Source organism: Ictalurus furcatus, chromosome 21 (genome assembly GCF_023375685.1).
Source record: "Ictalurus furcatus strain D&B chromosome 21, Billie_1.0, whole genome shotgun sequence".
NCBI lineage: Eukaryota > Metazoa > Chordata > Actinopteri > Siluriformes > Ictaluridae > Ictalurus > Ictalurus furcatus.
The window spans coordinates 19,836,894-19,858,401 of NC_071275.1; the positions used below are offsets into that span (position 1 = coordinate 19,836,894).

Sequence of the window (21,508 nt, forward strand, 5' to 3'; positions counted from 1 at the left end):
TGCTTCTTCTTCTCCCCCCCCACCATCTTAGATTTTGCTTTAATTTCTGAAACAATTTAGTGAGATCCACACAAACACAGAAGAAAGCAGGAAATACTTTTTCACAGCACTGTATATTTATATATGTTTATTTCAAGGCCACACAAAAACCTGTGAAAAGCAGGTTATAGTAATATTATACTGTATATAAGCACACTTAGATGGCAGTTATTACTGTCCAGGCTGTCCTCTTTTCTACAGTAACGTCAGGCACGGTCGAGGAACCTGTCGAGGAACCTGTTGCACGTATTCAGACGTTAAGAGGTTAAAGCACAACAGCTCTTCACAAAACTCCGACTTATACTTTTCCAACCCATTACAACAATCACCGTCGATATTAATGAAGTAAAATCACGTGCTCTATGTAAGCTCTCCCTCATACACAGAGTCCTGGAGACACAGTGACTGATACAAAAACAAAATCAAAATGTATATTTAAATAAGACTTTATTGATTTGGTTAATTTATATACAAGACAACATTACAGAGCTGCAAAGTCCGAGTTCCACCTAGCTGTACGGGTTTAAAGCGTCGTATTGCACCGCTACACGACAAAACTTCTGCTGTCTACTGCACGAGGAAATCTCATGAAGGAATGCTTTGCACGTCGTATTAAACACAGCAGACAGGAAAGAACAGAAAAACGCAACACATTTGTAAGTCTCTTGGTCAGCACTCCCAGTTTAACCCGTGTGTGTGTGTGTGTGTGTGTGTGTGCCTGATACAGAGACTGGAGGTCACTTCCTGTAATAAGATGAAATTCATGACGGCTACCTGAGTACGCGCAATACATCGACTGCTAGCCGTTATCGCAATACTGATATATCGTAGACGGTAGCGAATGACTTAATGTTTGCTGTGATCGGGTACACGAGGAAATACACTTATTTTACGGAAGCTCGACTGCAAATAAATGCCAACACCACCTGTTAACGTTTTATGGTTATTGGCAGACAAACACACGAAAATAAAAAATGATTATTATTATCATCATCATCATCGAAACGGTGCATGGATTTGCTCAAACCGAATTTTAAACAGGTTTATTGCAGAACGTTTACGCAACGCTACTTCAACCTAATTTTTTATTTTTTTTTAATCTCTGCAGGCTTCTAATCACGTTTCGTGTAAATTAAGGACGAATAAAATAAATATTAACAGGAATGTTATTTAAGGACGGTTTAGCGTTAAGGTCTTAGCTAGTCCATTAAAGGACGCCCAATTTTATGCGCTCAGATTCTTTAAAATCGCTTAAAATCTTTAAACGACTGCGTTAATTACGTTACACAGCTTATGCTAATCCAGCTGGTTCGAATCGTATTTTTATAATCGCACGTGTGGGGTGGCTGTGGCTCAGTTGGTAGAGCAGGTTGTCCACTAATCGTAGGGTTGGTGGTTTGATTCCCGGCCCACATGACTCCACATGCCGAAGTGTCCTTGGGCAAGACACTGAACCCCAAGTTGCTCCCGATGGCAAGTTAGCACCTTGCATGGCAGCTCTGCTACCATTGGTGTGTGTGTGTGAATGGGTGAATGAGACACAGTGTAAAGCGCTTTGTATAAAAGCGCTATACAAGTGTGCCATTTACCATTTATCTACATCAGATATTTGCACGTCAAAATATCGGCTAAGGTCCGGAATTCCCCTGACAGCAAGTTATTTTAAGATTTTAATCATGTCCGGGAAATTAAACTGAATAACCTCAACATCAAAAAAAAACCATCATATCACCTAACATTTTCATGCTAGCATACAGATTAGCGCTCGTCAGTGTTTGCTGGTCGTTAAACCATAATCGAAGGATCCTAATATCACAAGTTTGTGAGGGAATGTTCATTTAAAGGGGCAGGAAGTTTTTATTTATTTTATTTTTTTTATTTATTTTTTTTAAAAGAGCCCGAGCCCCTTGTTCTGGCTGAGGAGGGGCGGAGTTAATTTCCAGCCCAGAAAAAAAAAAACAAAAAAAAAACAAAAACATAAACTCAACCCTGAAACAAAGAAACTAGCCAGTTCAGTTGCAGGACAATATCGCAAACGACAGATTTTCCTAAGTATCTTTAGAAGCGTGAGTGTATTAGAGGTCTAGGAACACGTTTCAACATTACAACACGCACCTTTAATACGAGCAACTCAAATATTTTAACGCACACTTACAGCAACTTTACTTAGGTTAATAGTCAGTGCGTTTACATGGACAACAATAATCCACTCTTAACCCGATTAAGACCATACTTTGATTAAGAAACTACCATGTAAACAGCAATTTTTACTTGCCTTAATCTAATTAAGGTCATACTCGAATTAAGCTCTAATCGAATTAAGACAGGTGGAGTACTCCTATTTTAGTCGCATTATGGACGTGTATTACAGACATGTAAACACCTTCATCACAATATTAACGTCGTGTGAGAGTTTTCACCGCATTTTGCGACAGGACACGTACACACACGGCAGTCCTCAACATTTTACGGCGAACAAGAGAGTACGACTGCGTCCCATACCGCGTACTTGCCTACTATAGGCCTGTAGTGGGGAAAAATACATGTATCTGGGCTACTATATAGATGATAAGTACGCGGTTTGAGACGCAGCCCACGGCTTCAAGCAGTCGTCTATTAGCACGTACAGCATGACAAATAATTAATTGCACTTAAAGCGTTCGTAAAATTTTTTTTTTTTATAAAAACACCCAAAACTGTATACGGTCCCATAACGAAGACCAACTGTATGTAGATACGTGAGATTCTGGAGGGACGTCGGACGGCGTGGCGCGGTGACGTAATGACGTGTGCTGTTAATCTAATTATGTTCTATAACATGTAAAACGGGAACATGACAGGAGTGTTCTAAAAGCGACTCGTGTAAACACCTTAATCACATTATTACCTTACTCAGAGTAAGGTCAGTAATTAGATTACTGCTGTCCATGTAAACGTCGTCAGTGAAAGATCATCGTTCAAAGCAGCGCTGCACTGTGCATTAATATGCAGTATGTAAATGAGCTCTGAGCAAGCCTTAAACGTGGCATGGTCGTTCACGTCACCAAATAAAAATCATTTTAGTAAACTGCGATATGAAGAAGTCTTTTTCATCTATTATGTCGATTTGCTGAGTGAAAAGGAGAGATCTCTCTGAAACATCGTCTCAACATGTCAGTGTAGGTCAGAACAGTGACGGGTCTTTCATATTAAAGAAAAGAAAAGAAAAAAAAAAGGCAAAAGGTGAGATATTGGGTTTAGTTTGATAAGAGCCCGAGGCAGTTAAAGGAGCAGCTTAATGAAAAGTCAGATTTATAACAACAATTTCCCCACTTCCCTGAAATACAGTCAGTCAGCCACGACTACACATCTAGATTAGATTTGCTTTAAACTAAGCTGAAGCTACATAATGCTTTTTTTAAATAAACAAAAGCACGTGTTTACAAATTACAACTTCGAATTACAAAATTGAACCGTTTTAGCATTTTAGAGGCGGAGCCTAGGGAGAGGAGAAAAGGGTTTTTTGTGTGTGTGTGTTCCTAAAGCACATCAGTACATTAATAAAGAACTGGATGTGGTTTGAAGTGGATAATTAGATTTTTTTTTTTTAAAAACCAAAAAAAAAACCATATGATTCGTTAGCTAGATTAGCCTTAGTTCCAGTGCAAATTGATAGTGCAGTGCTGATTGGGCGATATATCAATAATATTGATATAATGATAAACAATTACGTGATACACTTTTCTGAGATATCATTAGTATGGTGATGCATTTTTTTTTTTTTTTTTTGTCTTCAAAAGGCGTTAAAGAAAAGTATCGGCAAACTAAGCTTCAGTGAAATTTACTGCTGTTTTGCAGACAGTTTGTTAGCTAAATTAAATATCGTGATACACATCGTGTACCGTAGAAACATCCTCAAGTATCGTGATATGATATTTTTGTCATATCGCCCCGCCCTAGCATGACGTCATTCTGCGCTCGGACGCTTTTCCCCTTCAATGCCAGGATCAATTCGGCGAAATAAACCTGCGACAAAACAAACCTGTAAACACATGTCTTTAGTCTCTTGACTAGCTAACGAGCTACACTAGTGCTACCGCTAGCATACAGCTCATATTCACTGCGAACTAAATGTATCTTCATGGCTCGATATCCTGGTTTAGCCAAGATACACTCTTAGAAAATCTAAGGGTTCTCAAATCGAAGAATCCTGGAACCTTTTTTTTTTTTTTTCCTCCTCTATGCAGATCCCATTCAGAAATCTTTCCACATAGAAATTCACTGATGCAGAAAAAAGACTGTAGAAGTCACGAGTTCCACAAAGTTTTGAGCTTTCAAAAACAATTAAAAAAAAAAAAAAAAACTCGGGAGCCTGAAGGAACCTTGATACGGTTCAAGAAGGATAAAGAAATGGCAGGACTTGCACTCTTAAAATAAACGTGCCAGAAAACGTCACTGAAAAGTTCTCTAGGGAACCGAAATGGTTCTTCTATGGCACTGCTCTAAAAAGCACCTTTATTTTTTTAAAGTCTAGAACCTGTAACCAAGCAAGAACCCTTGAGGAACCCTTTCCTTTCTTTCAGTCTAAAGTGTAGCCCTATATTATGAGAGGTTTCAAAGTACTAAATATTACACACGGCTCCTTTAATGAATGGCATGTTAGTGTTTTTGTTTTTTTTTTGCGGGGATTTTGTTGTTTTTTGAGGTACTGTGTAGACTACCTCCTGTTCTTGTGGGGGTTTATTTTGTTATTATTATTTATTTATTTATTTACTTTAAATACGGTCACTGAGGTTTGGTGATAAAAATCCGAGCCTCGTACGGCTCACGTTACTCTGTTCAGCGAAGCTCACTCTGAACCGCTGAAGGATTTGAAATGGTTCTTGTGCGTCCCTCCCCCACGTACGATCCCGACAGCAGCTCCAGCACAGTGTCAGTGGTCTAGATGTGTCAGACATCCTGGCCTCTGGATCAGGAATCGGATCTCAATACGTGAGCGAGTTGAGGATAAAGAGACGGTCCTCCTCCTTCCTGATCCACTTCAGCAGTTTGGTGACCGCCGACATGGCCAGAGCTTTCGTGGCCAGAGGACTGAAGCAGAGGTAGAGCTCGAAGCCGCTGGTGGACTGAGGAGGAGGACGGGGAGGGAGAAAAAAAAAAAAAAACATCTGCTAAACGTTTATCATAGTTTTCACCTCCAATTAAACTTTTCCACATTTTGTCGAAACTGAAATTTGGATTATGTGTCATGAATCTACATGAAGCATGGTGGTGGTAGCATCATGCTGAGGTAATGACCCTTGGCCTCCTGGTGGCTTCTTCTTTCCATTCAGCACTCACGGCATTGTTATTACAGGTCTGTAGCGCTTGTGTCAATTCATAACACAGAACTCCAATTAAGGTTCTAACACTACCAAAAAAAATAAAAAATTTGGAAAACTTCAAGAGGGGTAAATACTTATGCAAGCCACCAGGCACCAAAAAAAAAAAGTCTTGTTCTAATCAAATCTTGTGGGCGGAGCATCTGAGGCTGATTTATGATATTGTATTATGATTATAGTAAGAAAACACACCGAGCCTTTAATGCGACCCGTGTTAACGTGAGGCGCGTGTGTGTGTGTGTGTGTGTGTGTGTGTGTGTGAGGCGTGTGTTCTCACCCAGCCGAGCAGGTTCTCGGTGTTGGTGCAGCGGTAGATGGAGCGCAGGGGTCGTGTCGGGTGGTGCAGGCGACTGTGGAGGTACCGGTACAGCTCCATCAACCTCTCCTGTTCCACTTCAGTGCGATACGGCACAGGCAGCTCCGGGCTAACGGCAAGAACACACACCACCAGCGGTGAGGTTTTTTTTTCATATATAAAACACACACACACACACACACACACACACACAAAACAACAAGCATTTAATATCACTATAACACAGGTGTGAGCACAGGTTATTGTGAGTGGGCGGAAATGTAAAAGCTGCCCCGCCCCCTGCTGATACCCCGTGTGGCGCTGCAGAGGTGCGGTGAGTTTTATTTATAACGTGTAATTCTCACACCCGATGTTTTGACACGCAAATATAACTGTTAGAAGAATAATCACAGTACCGTTCAGACCAAAACTACAATAGCCGGCATGCAGCATTTTCCTCTGTACGGTTCCCTTCTAGAAATATAAATATAGCTTATAAATACAAATCAATACTGGTGGAGTTTTTGACATACGTAAGTAATGACCCCTGGTTTTCTTCTGAATCTTTATTCTACTGATGAAAACAACTTTATTTTGAAAGGAATCTAAACAAGAGAATTACACTTAACATTTCATCTCATGTTAATTCTTACCTTTTTTATTTCGCTGAATTATTCATTATTGTGGATGGTTTCACTAAGGTGCCATGAAATTATGTTTAAATCCTTTACAAGGTCTTGGACTCACAATGAAAAGAACTACATCGTGAACATTATTATTATTATTATTATTATTATTAGCTGATTTTTGGCTTTCTGTTTGTCTGTTCATGTATTTCTACCTGTATTGAAGAGTTTTTACGCATACGCACGTGTAACGCATAAAAAACGTAACTAATTATTGAATGTTATAATCAGAATTTTATCCAAATAAATGAATGGTGTATGATGGTACCACACGAGCTCATCCTCACCTGGTGTAAAGCCCAGAGCTTTTGGACTTGTAGACGAAGTGCCAGAGCTCGGGGATGCCCACCTGCGAGACGGGGTACGTGGGCGTGTGCAGCGCCTCCTGCAGGGCCTGGTAGACGTTACGCTTCTTCAGCCGCTCCAGAAAGCGCTGCTTACAGTCGGACAGGTTAAAGAAGTCCTCTCGGTCCGTGGAGACCAGGATCAGACAGAGATCGGACGCCTGCTCCAGGTACGAGATGTGCGCGTGGAAGAACCCGGAGGCGTTGAACTTGGGCAGGCAGACGGGCGTCCAGCCCTCCCCCTGTCGGAACGACGAGGACGAGGCGGCGAGGTTGGACAGCAGGTGGAGGTCGGTGTGATGGAGGTGCTGCTCCTTCTTCCTGATCAGAGCGACGAGTCGGCTCCCGGCGAGCAGGACGGAGAAGACGAGGTTCTTGGAGCTGGCCGCCTGCAGGCTGGCGCAGACGACGTTGCGCGTGGTGCTGCAGAGCGGCAGGCTCATGGTGGCGTTGAGCATCAGCCCCGCGTCCATCTCCAGCAGGCGCAGCAGCCCCGCGGTGACGCGCTCGGATCCGGACAGCAGTCGGCGCAGGTCGAAGCTCTGACGCTGCTGGAAGACGCGCTGCAGCTGAGGCAGAGTGAGCAGGCTCAGGATCTGATAGTAGACATAGTGCAGCTCTCTCCACAGCTCACCGTCCGACTGACCCGAGCGAGACACACACACCAACACCAGCGGACTCTTACGCAGGAACACCACGCGGAAACCGTCTGAGGGGGAACAAAAAAAAAAAAACACCGAACCGTCAGCATTAATGACAACTAGTGTGTTTAACTACATCCAGGTAACTTATTAAACTTTACTAAAAATGGAAAAGTATTGAAACTATAAGTTTCAATATGAATCAATATATGTTTTTGGCTTCTTTCTTTCCATTAACTCTCTAATAAATGGAATATCTTTGTTTTTATTACAGTTATGATATGCAGTTCATTCTGGAAGTAAAAATGTCATCAGTTGCTAGATCCCTATATATCAGCAGAGCTCTGGATGCTCCATACCCATAAATACTGTTTATACTGATCCTCACCGAGCTATAAGGGATATTTTTTAAATAAATTCTACAATTGCATGGCTATAAAACCAAAATGTTTTTTTTTTTTTTGTGTTTTTTTTTTAAACCACGGTGTGGGTCAATATACTGCTGAGTGTTTAATTCTCCTTATTAAAACTCGAAACATGGCGATGACCTGCGTGAATGGAGAGTATGACGTTCTTATCGGCCTCTACGAACGACACGAGCGCCATCATGACCCCCATGGTGGAGGAGAGCGCCTCCTCAGAGCCGTAGCGCGTGTAAATGGGCTTCCCCGCTTCGCTGAGGACAAACACGTGCTTCTTGTGTGAACGCCACGTCTCGCTCGTCACGTCTTCCTCCTTCTCCCGTACTACGGCCTGCACCTCTGGCTTCGGCTCGACCACAGCGACGTCTTCACCTCCTCCTCCTTCTCCTTCTACTCCTCCTTCTAGTCCTCCTTCTACTCCTCCCTGCTGTTCCTCCTCCACCTCCTCGACCTCAGAGCGGTGGCTTCCCGTCAGCTCCACGTCGGCCGTCAGGTCCTCGAAAGACTGCGTGTGGGCGAACATGGCGCGCTCCTGACTTGCGCCTGAGGAACACACAAACACACACAAAGCTTACAAAACTCAGTCCACTAAAGCCTGTCCATGCTTTCATGGATCATATCTCCATCAATCCCCATCGAGACAGATTCCCGAGAACATACAAAGCGCCGTCTCACCCGGCTCGGTCCCTTCCACCAGCCCCGGAGTCGGACTCTCCGATCTGCTGTTGGGAAGATGCTCGACCGGTGCCAGGTTTCCGTTCGGAGTGTCCCACGTCACCCCTTTGCTGTGGACGTCGGCCGCCATGCTGGACAACGTTGCGGTGAGAGAAGACTCGATTTGTCCCGACGGCGTAAAGAACCAAAAATCAAGAATCACTGTATTAGACAGAAGAAACAACAACAACAACAACAACAACAATACACAGTTAGAAGATATTGCAGAAATATAAGACTGCAAAGTGTAGAATGAAATGTAATGCAAAATCACAAGTGTTTCACAGCAAAAATAAATAAATAAAAGATTCAACGATGACTAAAAGCAGGTAACCTTTATTTTAGGACTCTTTTGTTTAGTTTAGTTATTTCTTTAGTTAGTTAGAGTTAGAGCACATAAAGTCCCAGCACATGGATCCAGGTCATAATTCAGTCCAATGTTCAGTGGTGGAATATTACACATGTTGGGTAAAAAAAAAAAAAAAAAAAAGTTAAAATTGTAAGAATTAAGTAGTAAACTAAAAAGCGCAAACTTTCAGCGATAGTACCTATTAAAAAACAATCACAAATACAATTTAGATCATCTAAAAATGTCAATAAAAACTGGATCATGAGTGATTGTGCTGCCTAGCCAAGTGAGCTAACTAGGAAATAAACAACCTAAACACACTACATCACAGTAGATGTTTATCTCCGTAAATTTAAACATTTTAAATAAGATTGTATCGTCTAGAAAACAACATTCTGCAATATTACCTTTATTAACACGGTGTCCATTTTAGCCCTCTGTTTCGCTACCTGTCACACGGCCCTTATTATTTATTTATTTCTTTTTTCCCCTCCGCACCCACATTCAGATCACTTCCGCCTTCCTCATGCTCCAAACTGGTCTCTGATTGGATAGCTTTCCTATTAGCCAATAACATTAGAGAAATCCGGACCGTATTAACCAATCGTAACGTAGAAAGGCGGGGCTTGTTTGAATACGGGTGTGTTTGAGAGGAAGGCGTCGCAGAGGTCATCCAACCGCAATGCATAATGGGACACCGAGTCTTGAAAACAGTTTACGGAACCCTTTTATCCGGGACAATATTAAAATCTATGGAAACGTGTAGCTGTTTCTTTAGTAGCGCATACCAAACTGTGTTAAATTATGACCGCGATTTAAGTAAGATGTACCCCTTTTTGTGCGCTGGCGATGCGGTGATGGTCGCGTTTTTATGACGCGTAAGCAGGAGGCGGAGCCTTTATGTTTGAACCGAACGCGCGATGCGGAAGGTTTTGTTTTCCGTTAAAACAAAACAGAAATATGACAAATAAGTTTGAATAAAGTCGATTTTTTGTTGTTGTAGTTGTACAACCAGGTCCTTATAGGAGTATTTTGGGTAAGAGAAATCATGTTTAAATGAAAGAAAGGGCGGGATTGGCGGAAATGAAGGCATAATGTATGTTTATCTCAGTTCTAGTCTGAGACTCAGCTAGCTATGTGTGTGTGTGTGTGTGTGTGTGTGTGAGAGAGAGAGAGAATGCTCAGATTTTCAGTGCTGTTGTTCCTCCCTGATCTTCAGGTGTTTGTTTGTTTGTTTTCCTCCCTCTCACAGCTGCTCCATCATGCCTATCCGGGCGTACTGCACCATCTGCTCGGATTACTTTGACCATTCCAGAGATGTAGCAGCGATCCACTGTGGTCACACGTTCCACTACGCCTGGTAAGAGAACACACCTGAGCGTTGGACCAGGACTGACCGATATATCGTCATAAAGTCTCACGTTACGACACAAACCCAATGCTTCTTTCTTATCTATCTGTCTGTCTGTCTTGTCTTGTTCTCTCTCTTCCGTTAAAGTCTTCTACAGTGGTTCCAGTCAGCTCCCACTAAGACCTGTCCCCAGTGCAGGAAGCAGGTGTGTGTGTGTGTATTAGTGTGTTAGTTCATTATACCGTAGCGTTTGCACTCTGACCGCGTTCTCCGTGCGGTATCACCAGGTCAGCACCAGACACATCATCAACAAGCTGTTCTTCGATGTAGCGCCGGACGAAGAGGGATCTGCAGCCGACCCCGAGAGCCTGCAGGTGAGACCTTTCACACAGAGCATTTACCCACAGCACAGCTGGAGTCGTCCTGATGTTCTTCATTAGCTTCACACTTTATGTAAAAAAAAAAAAAAAAATAAAAAACGCACATGATGTGTAAATTCCTGAGTTTGTAAACACTGGTCCAGTCCTCTGTATTTGTTTCACTCTCACACACACACACACACACACACACACGTGTGAACCCTGACCCCAAAATCTCTGCTTTTTTTTTTTCCAGAACGAGTTGGACCGAATGAAAGTAGTTTTATGTGAAAAAGGTAAGAGTGTAGTTCATCAGGACGTGTTTCAGCACAGCGCTGATGGCTGATTACGGATTGCTGATGTGTGTTTCAGAGAGAGACTGGAGAGACAAACAGAAAGCGGCCGAGGCTCTGAAGGAGACGATCGAGAAGCAGAGAGCCGACCTGGACAGAGTGAGGAGGGAGATCGGAGAGAAGGAGATGCTCTGTACCACCCTGAGAGTAAGAGAGAGAGAGAATGTGAGAGAGCGAGAGATGATTGAGCGAGAGAAAGATGATGGAGAGATGTATAGAGAGAGCTTGACAATGAGAGAGCTCATGAAAGAGAGATGGGGAGACAGAGAGAGATTTACATCTCATGAGACGAAGGGGGGAAAATGGCCGAATCTAGTGTAATTGAATGAGAAATGGGTTACCTTGACAACCACGTGGGGGAGGTGGGGTGATCACCGCGATTGTAGTCCCGATGTGACGTGAACGCGCTGCTAGCTTTGTTTCCTGGTTAGCATTAGCGCAGGTGTGTGACGTGTCCCGACTGAACCCCTGCAGAAGCAGATGCAGTATTTGGAGAGTCAGCAGAGAGAAAGCGAGGCAGCTAAAGAGGAGGCCAAGAGGCTGCGGGTCAAAATGAAAACCTACGAAAGGTACGTGTTTGGTGTTTCTGTTTACGTTTCGACGCGTGGACTTAATCCTGGAGCGTATACACACGTTTATGAACATTCTAATGGTGTGTGTGTGTGTGTGATACAGCCTGGACATGGTACTGCAGGGTCAGAGGGCAGAGGTGGAGGCCATGATCTCGGACATGGGCGTGGGACAGTCGGCTGTGGAGCAGCTCTCCATCTACTGCATCTCTCTCAAAAAGTAACGTCACATACCGTTCAACATCACATCATCATTTTTGCTGATCTAGTTACTCCAGGGCTGGGCAACGTGGCGATGTGATATCCATACACTTTTCACAAGTATCGCAATATATGTTTTCTGGAAGCATCGCTGAGAATTGCTTAAAAAAACAAATTTAGCAACAGAATTTTAGCTAAACTACATATCATGTATCGCGTGTTGTAGAAATGCTTTCACGTACCATGACGTGATATTTTTTGTCGTATTGCTCACTCCTGATGGACATGCACTGTCTGATAGTAAAATATATTAATAAGATAAAAAAAAATATTGAAGTGCTGTCAAATAGGATGGATGGATGGATACGTGGATTGATGTATGGATGGCTGGGTGGATGGATGGATGGATGGATACGATGGATATGTGGATGGATAAATGAATGGATGGATGGATGGATGGATGGATGAATACATTGGATGAATACATTGGATGGATGGATGGATACATTGGATGGATGGATATGTGAATGGATGGATGGATGGATGGATATGTGAATGGATGGATGGATGGATACATTGGATGGATGGATATGTGAATGGATGGATTGATACATTAGATGGATGGATGGATACATTGGATTGATACATTGGATGGATGGATATGTGGATGGATGGATGGATATGTGAATGGATGGATGGATACGTTGGATATGTGGATGGATACATGAATGAATGGATGGATGGATACATTGGATGGATGGATAAGTGCGTGGATGGATGGATGAGTGCGTGGATGGATACATTGATGGATGGATACTAATAATAAAGTGTCTGTTTATAAATAATATTATGGTCTGTCCTGTACACCACAGCCACAGTACAGAGAGGTTTAAAGCAATATTTTAGCCAAAATAATAATTTCTTAAAAACGAAATTCCAAGACACGTGAAGCAGCGGAGCTTCACAACGAGCACTTCACAACGAACACTTCACAACGAGCACTTCACAACGAACACTTCACAACGAACACTTCACAACGAGCTCTTCACAACGAGCTCTTCACAACGAGCTCTTCACAACGAACACTTCACAACGAGCTCTTCACAACGAACACTTCACAACGAACACTTCACAACGAGCTCTTCACAACGAACACTTCACAACGAACACTTCACAACGAACACTTCACAACGAGCTCTTCACAACGAGCACTTCACAACGAACACTTCACAACGAGCACTTCACAACGAACACTTCACAACGAGCTCTTCACAACGAACACTTCACAACGAACACTTCACAACGAGCTCTTCACAACGAACACTTCACAACGAACACTTCACAACGAACACTTCACAACGAGCACTTCACAACGAGCACTTCACAACGAGCACTTCACAACGAACACTTCACAACGAGCACTTCACAACGAGCACTTCACAACGAGCTCTTCACAACGAACACTTCACAACGAACACTTCACAACGAGCTCTTCACAACGAACACTTCACAACGAACACTTCACAACGAGCACTTCACAACGAGCACTTCACAACGAGCACTTCACAACGAGCACTTCACAACGAGCACTTCACAACGAGCTCTTCACAACGAGCTCTTCACAACGAGCTCTTCACAACGAACACTTCACAACGAGCTCTTCACAACGAGCTCTTCACAACGAGCTCTTCACAACGAACACTTCACAACGAGCTCTTCACAACGAACACTTCACAACGAGCTCTTCACAACGAACACTTCACAACGAGCTCTTCACAACGAACACTTCACAACGAACACTTCACAACGAGCTCTTCACAACGAGCTCTTCACAACGAGCACTTCACAACGAGCACTTCACAACGAGCACTTCACAACGAGCACTTCACAACGAGCACTGAACTCCATTATCACACGTCGTGTAGTTCGCAGCGCTGGTTTAAAACTCCACTTCCTCTTTAACCAGAGTTAGTCGCCGTCCCGGTTTTTTTCTTTCCCCACTTGATGCATTCAGAGTGAGTTTTCTCTCTTCCTTTTCCGCATTTCTCTTTCTCTCTTTCCAGAGAGTACGACAGTCTGAAAGTCTGCCTCCGGACCTCCAACGAGATGTGCGAGAAGCTGAAGAGGGAAGTGTTCTGCTCTAATAACAAGGTACATCTGACCACTTCCACGCCTCACTTCCACTTTGCTTTTTTTTGTTTGTTTGTTTGTTTTTTTTAAACAGCTGGTGTGTTAGATATTAGATATTAGCTACTGTATGTCAGTGTCTGTTAATGAGCTGTAAATGGCATCACTCTGGCACAGCGCTGTTGAGTTCTGGATTCTGATTGGTCGGAAGATTTGAGCAGCTCTGAGAGTAGCGCAGCTGCAGCACACGGGTTTGTATTAACGCACGTGTAAGCGCTGATACGGTGCAGTTCGCCCTGTGGCGTTTATGAAAGGAGTCTCCGGTGTCGGGTGAGAACAGGAGCCGGCTTGTTTCGTGGACGTCCGACGGCATGAAACGTAACTGAACGGATAAAACATCACGTGTCGTCGTCGTTCTTTAATAGGATTTTTTTTTAAAGGCAGATTTGCTGTGGTATAAGAGGAATAAAAACTGCGTGTTGGTTTATTTGTTGATCTGTTGCAGTTGCAGAAAGTCACGCTAGAGATGAACCGAGCGAAGGAGGACATGAAGGCTTTTCAGAATGACCTCGCCAACTCGGATAAAGAGATCACGGTGAGACACGCACGTCCGTTTTTAATCCAGTTAATTACATTACGTGTTCAGTGTGTGCCGTCAGTGACCGTGTGTGTGTGTGTGTGTGTGTGTGTGTGTGTGTGTGTGTGTGTAGAGTCTAAAGAAGAAAGTGGAGATCCTGCAGAAGACCCTGAGCACTCCCACACGCACCAACGAGGCCATCAGCCGCCTCGTGTTCGAGAGGTTCGCTTTCGGGTTTCATACACACACACACACACACACACTTTATACGTATAAAGCACCACTGAGTGACGGATTTAAACCTGCCTGTCCTGTGCTCGTCGTGTTTCAGCCCCGCCCCCATCGAACTCAAGTCCCCACGCCTGCACCGGCCCTCAGACAGCCAGGACATCGACCTCAACATGACCTTTGACATCAGCACACCTGAGCAGGTGGAGAAGAAGCCCGCGGCCGTCCCCTCGAAGAAGATGCGCCTGGATCAGGCAGCGTGAGTGTCTCGTCTCCACGTGTCTCCTCTTAAATATATATTTACGCTTTTAAAGTGGCGTGGAGATTAATCTGGGATTTTCGCGTTCTGCTCCGTAGGACGTCGTCCAAACACTGCGAGAACACGTTCGGGAGTAAGGTACGTCTGAGAAATAAACCTGATTGCTTCGAAGCGACCAGTAGATCTACAGTACGTCTCACTTTGTGTGTGTGTGTGTGTGTGTGTGTGTGTGTGTGTGATTTCACAGATCTCACACCCTAAAGATGACGAGGTTTCCATGGAGCCCATGTTCAGGAACTCTCTGCTTTTCAGGAAGAAGATGTTCGGCAGCATGCTCGACCCGCACAGCAAACCTGGAGCTGTAAGACACACACACACACACACACACACGAAGTAATTGCTAATATTTTATGAATACAGAACCTTAACGTGTGTGTGTGTGTGTGTGTGTGTGCGTGTGTGCGTGCGTGTTAGGTAAGAACGGGCTACGATGGACTCGGAGGAAGGACCAAATTCATCCAGCCCGTATCCTTTATCACAGACGGCGGTGATTCACACACAAGTTACTCGAGTGACCGAATATTAAGGCTGTTGAGCAGTGATGAGTGAGTTACAGGAATAAATCAGTTAAAAACAAAGGAAAAAAAGTACGAGGAGATGAAAAAAGGGAACGGAAGAACAGAGGGGAGACGAAGAGTAAGATGGAAACTAAAAGAAAAGGAAGTGAACGGTTTAAAAGTGAAAAGGGCAGAGAAGCGAATAAAAACAAATGTAGGAAGAGTTTTGAAAAAGGGGAAAATGAAAGAAAAAGACTGAAGTAGAATGAGCGGAGAAGGTGAAAGATGGCAACAGAAAGACTGACGTGGAAAGTAGAAAATGAAAGGGGATGTGAGAGGACAAAGCGCAGGAAAAGAAAGAGAACTAGAACGTTAAAGAAGAAAAGGAAAGAGAAAAACAGACAGGAAAAGAGTAAAGACGAGGGACGCAAGATTATGAAGAATTAAAGTTAGTGAAGCAGGAGAAGAAAGGGCGGGGGGGGGGGGGTGTGAAGGCAATAAATTGGAAAAAGCCTTTCATCACGGTTTAGTTTCTGGAATGTTTTTTAAATTGTGTTTAGCGGTGTTCACGATGCTTTTCTTGACCCGAGTGCGTCAGTCTCCGCTGGCTGAGATCCGGCCGCTCGTCATGAAGGCAAAGAGGAAGAAAGTGTCGAGGCCAGCGCCGAGCAAACTGACCCCTAACCTCGCCACACTGGACGGATTCCTGGAGTGACCTCTGACCTTTCTCGTTTGTCTCTAAATAATGTGGGGTAATAAACACATGGGTGGTGTGTGTGTGTATATATGTATATATATATATATATATATATATATATATATATATATATATATATATATATATATATATATATATATATGTATGTGTATATATATAATATACATATATATATATAATATACATATATACACGCACACATAAGAGCGAGATGGGACTCATTGTCTGACGTCTCGTATGAACTGGAGGTTTTTTTTAAAACACGCCAAACAATTCCTATTTATTTTTTTCTTTTTTATAACTGTGTGTCAATTTCCAGTCAGTTCTTTTGTTGTTGTTTTTTTGCGTCTGTTGAATGTGTGTACTCTTGTATATTTTTGTGTCAGTTATTCCAGTTGCAGAGTGGAACTTAATAAATTGTAGTTTTCTACTCTCTGCTTTAACGGTTTTCATATTTTGTCAGCGGGCCCCGCTTCATAAAGGTGCACAGGTCCTGTGGTTCTTGCATCATCTTTGTGTTGTTCTTCTTAATATGATGATTATTATTATTATTATTATTTCTGCTTTTTTACATTTATTCCGAGTGGTCCTCCCTCTGTTAAATCCATAAATTTGTCCGCGTTATTGCTAATTGCAGTCAAATCACTGAAAACTCAACAAACTCTCCAGTGTCACTTACTGGAATGAAGATATCTCCCCACACTATTGTAGCCGCTTGTATTGTAGTCAGACCGACACTACAACCTGCCCTGACAGTATCACAGAGAATGTACTGAGAACGAACCAGCGCACTAACAACGTCGGCTCTGGCTCGTACAGGGATTGATGAGCAGTAGAGCTGTAGGACTCGAGTCAGGTTTTGACCCGTTTTCTATTCTGACTTGCCTTGAAATTACTGCATTTGTACTTGGACTTGTCATGGGCTTGGACATCGATCTCGCTAAATACGGTCTTGGTCTCGACTCGTTAAAGTCTTCTTTTCACATGCACGACGTTTAACGAGAAGTAATTCCTTCTTTTAGAAAATATAGTAGGATTACGGGTTCAGTGCGCGAATAAAGCTAGCAAGTTGACGCAAATAGCATAACTGGTTCAGGTTCCGCTGATTAGTTAAGAACAGGTGTCTGCTAAAAAGATCTTATTTACCAATGGCAGGGAAAGAAACTACATTGAGCATGCAATGTTTTGGTGCAATTGCATATGTTTGGCCTCAAAAAGGTTTTTGATGCCTTTTGGTCTCTATCTCGAGTTGGTCTTGATTACATTTGTCCTTGACCCCTTTAAAACTCGATTGCAATTTCACCAGTTCAAGAAGTTTTCCACAACAAAAAAAAAAAGCAGAAGGATGCCAATACTTTTTTTTTTGCACAGTAAGATAAAGTATTGAGTTAAAGTTTTTGGTCAGCAGCAAAACTCTTCTCGATGCTTGGCCCCCTGCCGTCGCTGTTGAACCTTACTTGCCCTTCCCAGTTGTGAGCAGCAGAGGGCGCTGAGAGCCTGTGGGAGTTACTGAGTGGGGATTCTGGAAATTCCAGAGAATTGATTCACAGTTTCCTGTGTAAGATCCCGCTGGAAGACGCGCATGGAGATGCATCATCACTTTATCATTTCAGATTTCCAGAATTATTTCCGACATTCCTCCTCCACTAAGTGAGGAATCAGAAAAAAGACCAGGAGTATGAAATCTCAGAAAACCTAGCTCACACATGACTAGATTTGTCCATGCACATCACCAGCTTTAGTAAATCTGTCGGTAAATCTGTCGGTAAATCTCTTGGTAAATAACTCAGTGGGATTTCCCCTGTTTTACATCATGCGCACTACTGAGTCGGCTCCATGAGTCGGCTCTTTTAGGCGACCCTTGCATATATGAACCCTTTCTTCCTTTATTTGTTTCATTCTTCTTCTTCTTTTTTTTTTTTTTTTTTTTGTAAGTGTAAGCAACGCCATCCCTCATTCATTCATCCATTCAGGGAAACATCCTTTAATCTGAGCTGTTCGTTTTGAATGATTCATGAGTCGAGTCGTGGGTTTGATTCAGCTGTGTGAACGAGACGACGATTGATCAGAAATACTATTTAGAAATAAATCTAAATCCAATGCAAAGTAATGTTATCTTATTACCAACAACGTAGATTAAGATTTCATGAAACTATTTAGCCATTAGTAAGCAAACAAGAACAATCACTGATCATAAAAGGGCAGTGAGTCGTTTAGGAGCTGAGTCAATAAGAGTCGACTCATATTGGTGGGCTGAGTCAAATGATCTGGAGCCGGAATTTCCACGAATATCGTGCAGTTTAAACAGATTTTATTACTTTAAATATATAAATGTTCAAATGTGGATCTCTTTAATTTGATGGCGATAATTCATTTAAAAAAAAAAAAACGGAAAATGATTCAGTTACCAGAAAATGATTCATTTTAGATTTCAGGGTTAATTAAATATATACAGAATAAACAGCTGCATATCCTTAAGATACAAACACTCAGTATGTTTTATTATTAAATTCTAAGATTTGGATTGTTGTGTTGTGGGCTACCACTTAAAATAAAATAATAATAATAATAATAATTTCTTTTCCCATTGTTTGGAAAGAATAAAATTGCCTATGATAAGCGATGCTTAGCCCAATACATACATATCTGCATGCATGTGGACAGTGGAACCAATCTGTACTCACACACACACACACACACACACACACACACACACACACACACACACACAGGGAAAATTGTTTACTCTTCAAAATAATGTGGATTTTTAAAACATTGAAATATGATAATAAAATAACCAAAATGGCACCACATGTACAAAGCAGACTGCTCACACAGATCAGAATAAAAGCTGATCTATTTTTTTTTTTTTTCTTTTCTCGGTACACTGATGAAACAAATTCAGCCCCTAAATTAACACTCCTCACTCTGAGTCTCTTAATAAATGTGTGTGTTAATGTGCTTCACGCTGCATTATTCTCCCTCTGCTTCTGTCTACAGTATTGTTCCCAATCCTGTCCTCTTTATTACTTTTCTAATTTCCCCTCATCATCTGTGAAACACACACACACACACACACACACGCACACACACACACACACACACACACACACACACACACACACACATCACCATCATCATTAATTATGTTTGGTGTGTCCATCTCATTCAGGAAGCTCTTAGAGAAAAAAAGAGGGTGTTTCTTTTCTTTCACGGAGACATTAGAGAAAAAAAAAAAAAACCCCAGTGCATTAAATTACAGAACAATATTTCTGGCTTTATACAGCAGCACTGTTAGACTCTCCGTTCTGATTGGTCAGAAGGGGTTGATTGATTTTCTACAACAGCGGCTCTGACGATAGTACTTTGCAGTGCACCTGCTTTCTTTTCGTCTGTTTTATTACCTTCGTGAGACAGCAAAAGAGGTGAGGGTACGACTGTTCATAGCGGCTATAACGTAAGCGACAACAGGAACGTCTCACAGAACGTTAAGCGTAACTATAAATGGATAAAAAAAAAAAAAGTAAAAGAAAACGATCCCAGCATTCAGGAGCTGGAGCGAATGCCGGTTCTTGCTCTCACATCTGGATCTGGTTGTCGGTCCGTGGCTCTGCTCTGTGTAAAAAAGCAGATCGGCGAGTGTTTACTCTCAGGCCGTGGGGAAATGGAAGCGCTCTGGGACGGAGCCAGGAGAGCATGTGAACCATGAAGAGGAAGAGGAGGAGGAGGAGGAGGAGGATGACGAAGGGCTTTCATTAGACCCGAGGGGGGCGCCGGAAATCATGTCAGTGGGAACAATGGTGCCTCACTTCCTGGTTTTTCACCGAGGCCGATGAGGATGGACGTGGCAGTGGATGCTGATGCTGTTTGTACTTTGGTCCAGTCACAGAGACGCGCCGTGAATCAGCACCGAGCCGATTAGTGAAGAAGCTTCTGGAGGCCAGTGTGAGGTGCTTACAGCTCAGGTTCAGACACATATTCCAGAAACAATTCTGTTTTCTACACAACACTGACAGCAGTGTGCCACATAAACCCTTTAAAATGAGCTTTGAAATGTAGAAAGTGGTCAGTGTTGAACTTTCCATCACTTCTTCTCTGGTGTTGAATACACACTGCTGTGCCATGGGCACAAGAAGGAGCAGCAGAAAGTCAATGCTAAGCCTAGCATCCCAAGACAGAGCAAAAAATAAAATTAAATCACTATTTTTAAAGCCTCGTATGAAATAAATGAGAGTGTGTGTGGTCAGACTGGAGGATTTTTAGGTCATTTGCTCACTCAGTGCATTTGTGCATATCCAAAAGTGGGGTTATTTATTTATTTATTTATTTAACATGTTTCCTGCTTGAGTTTTCTTTCCCCTTCAGTATCCGATTCTCACTTGACAGAATTTCCTTCCTTACAGCTCTGCTTGGGTGCAGAAGTACGTCTCTGGTGTTTCTCGTAACCAGAAAAGGCCCAACAACACACACTTCAAATGGTTAAAAGCTCCGAAAACAACACTTTCGCTCCATCAGCAAAACAGACGAGCTTCACTTGTGCTGTCTTACAGAGAACCTCCCCGTCTCCTGATTTATCTCCATCCCCTCAAGGTCGTCTCCAGGCCACTCAGATGCTCGCTGCCTTTTTTTCAGTTTTATTTTTAATGAGAGAGGAGAGTGTGTTGTGCTCGGGCACATCCAAACAGGAAGGAGCGCGCGCTGAATGATGATCTGACTTTAAAACCTGCAGCCAAAAGGCCAAAATGCTTTGTGAGGGTTCAGAGTGTGTGTGTGTGTGTGTGTGTGTGTGTGTGTGTGTGTGTGTGGTTTGGCCTTCATGCAGTGCATTTCTGCAGAGCAGCTGCTCACATTAGACTTGTGTGTGCGAGTCTTATTGGCTCTGAGGCAGCTCTTTGCGCTCGTTCAACCAGGCGCAGAGCCAATTTCAAAAACTCTCTCTCTCGCTCTTTCCTCTAAACACTTCTCTGTGTGCTGAACTCCCTTCGTGTTTTCTTCAAAGCATTCATGAATCTCAGAAAAACTAGGACAGCGTTTCCCTGTTAGAAAGAGAAGAACCAAGAGAACCAAGAACTCACGCTGAGTTCGAGGTGAACTTGTAACCTGTAATTCCCTCTAAAGCCGGTTAAAAAAAAACAAAAAAAACAAAGACGCCCCTCAACATGAAATTTCAACTAACATGGGGTAACTTTCTCACGTAGCAGTTCCGTCCCGGTGTACGGAGTGACGTCAGATCAACATGGCCGCTCACAACGTGTACGGTGAAACGTTCCCTTTACTTCCCTGCTTTTAAATGAGTTCATATCAGTACTGACTTCAGAGCGGGTAATATCCAGACGCCGTACTCGGTTAAGCCTATAAC

The 21,508-nt window shown here is 42.8% G+C and overlaps 2 protein-coding genes across 2 annotated transcripts; one reads left to right on the top strand and one right to left on the bottom strand.

The window, feature by feature from the left end:
• Window positions 1-19: 19 nt before the first annotated feature.
• On the bottom strand, window positions 20-9,343 carry mon1a (MON1 secretory trafficking family member A). The gene is made up of 6 exons (XM_053652751.1): window positions 9,258-9,343; window positions 8,463-8,663; window positions 7,914-8,330; window positions 6,668-7,433; window positions 5,677-5,824; window positions 20-5,144 (listed from the first exon to the last, which is right to left on the bottom strand). The coding sequence occupies exons 2-6, from the start codon at window positions 8,590-8,592 to the stop codon at window positions 5,004-5,006; spliced, it is 1,602 nt and encodes a 533-aa protein (XP_053508726.1). The 5' UTR covers window positions 8,593-8,663; window positions 9,258-9,343; the 3' UTR covers window positions 20-5,003.
• A 338-nt stretch (window positions 9,344-9,681) lies between these two features.
• Window positions 9,682-16,215, top strand: traip (TRAF-interacting protein). Its single transcript, XM_053652752.1, has 16 exons — window positions 9,682-9,886; window positions 10,103-10,210; window positions 10,349-10,406; window positions 10,489-10,575; window positions 10,817-10,856; window positions 10,933-11,060; window positions 11,388-11,482; window positions 11,589-11,702; window positions 13,747-13,834; window positions 14,316-14,405; window positions 14,521-14,609; window positions 14,719-14,874; window positions 14,973-15,012; window positions 15,122-15,235; window positions 15,349-15,399; window positions 16,030-16,215. The coding sequence occupies exons 2-16, from the start codon at window positions 10,113-10,115 to the stop codon at window positions 16,144-16,146; spliced, it is 1,365 nt and encodes a 454-aa protein (XP_053508727.1). The 5' UTR covers window positions 9,682-9,886; window positions 10,103-10,112; the 3' UTR covers window positions 16,147-16,215.
• Window positions 16,216-21,508: the final 5,293 nt, after the last annotated feature.

Bases quoted from the DNA above. Each gene is read 5' to 3' on its own strand.
- mon1a (XM_053652751.1), bottom strand. From the start codon at position 8,592: ATGGCGGCCGACGTCCACAGCAAAGGGGTGACGTGGGACACTCCGAAC. The intron at 5,825-6,667 runs GTGAGGATGAGC...TCTTGCCGTTAG, and splicing joins AGCTCTGGGCTTTACACCAG to CCCGGAGCTGCCTGTGCCGT. The intron at 5,145-5,676 runs GTGAGAACACAC...CCTCCTCCTCAG, and splicing joins CCGAGAACCTGCTCGGCTGG to TCCACCAGCGGCTTCGAGCT.
- traip (XM_053652752.1), top strand. From the start codon at position 10,113: ATGCCTATCCGGGCGTACTGCACCATCTGCTCGGATTACTTTGACCAT. The intron at 10,211-10,348 runs GTAAGAGAACAC...CTTCCGTTAAAG, and splicing joins CACACGTTCCACTACGCCTG to TCTTCTACAGTGGTTCCAGT. The intron at 11,061-11,387 runs GTAAGAGAGAGA...GAACCCCTGCAG, and splicing joins TGCTCTGTACCACCCTGAGA to AAGCAGATGCAGTATTTGGA.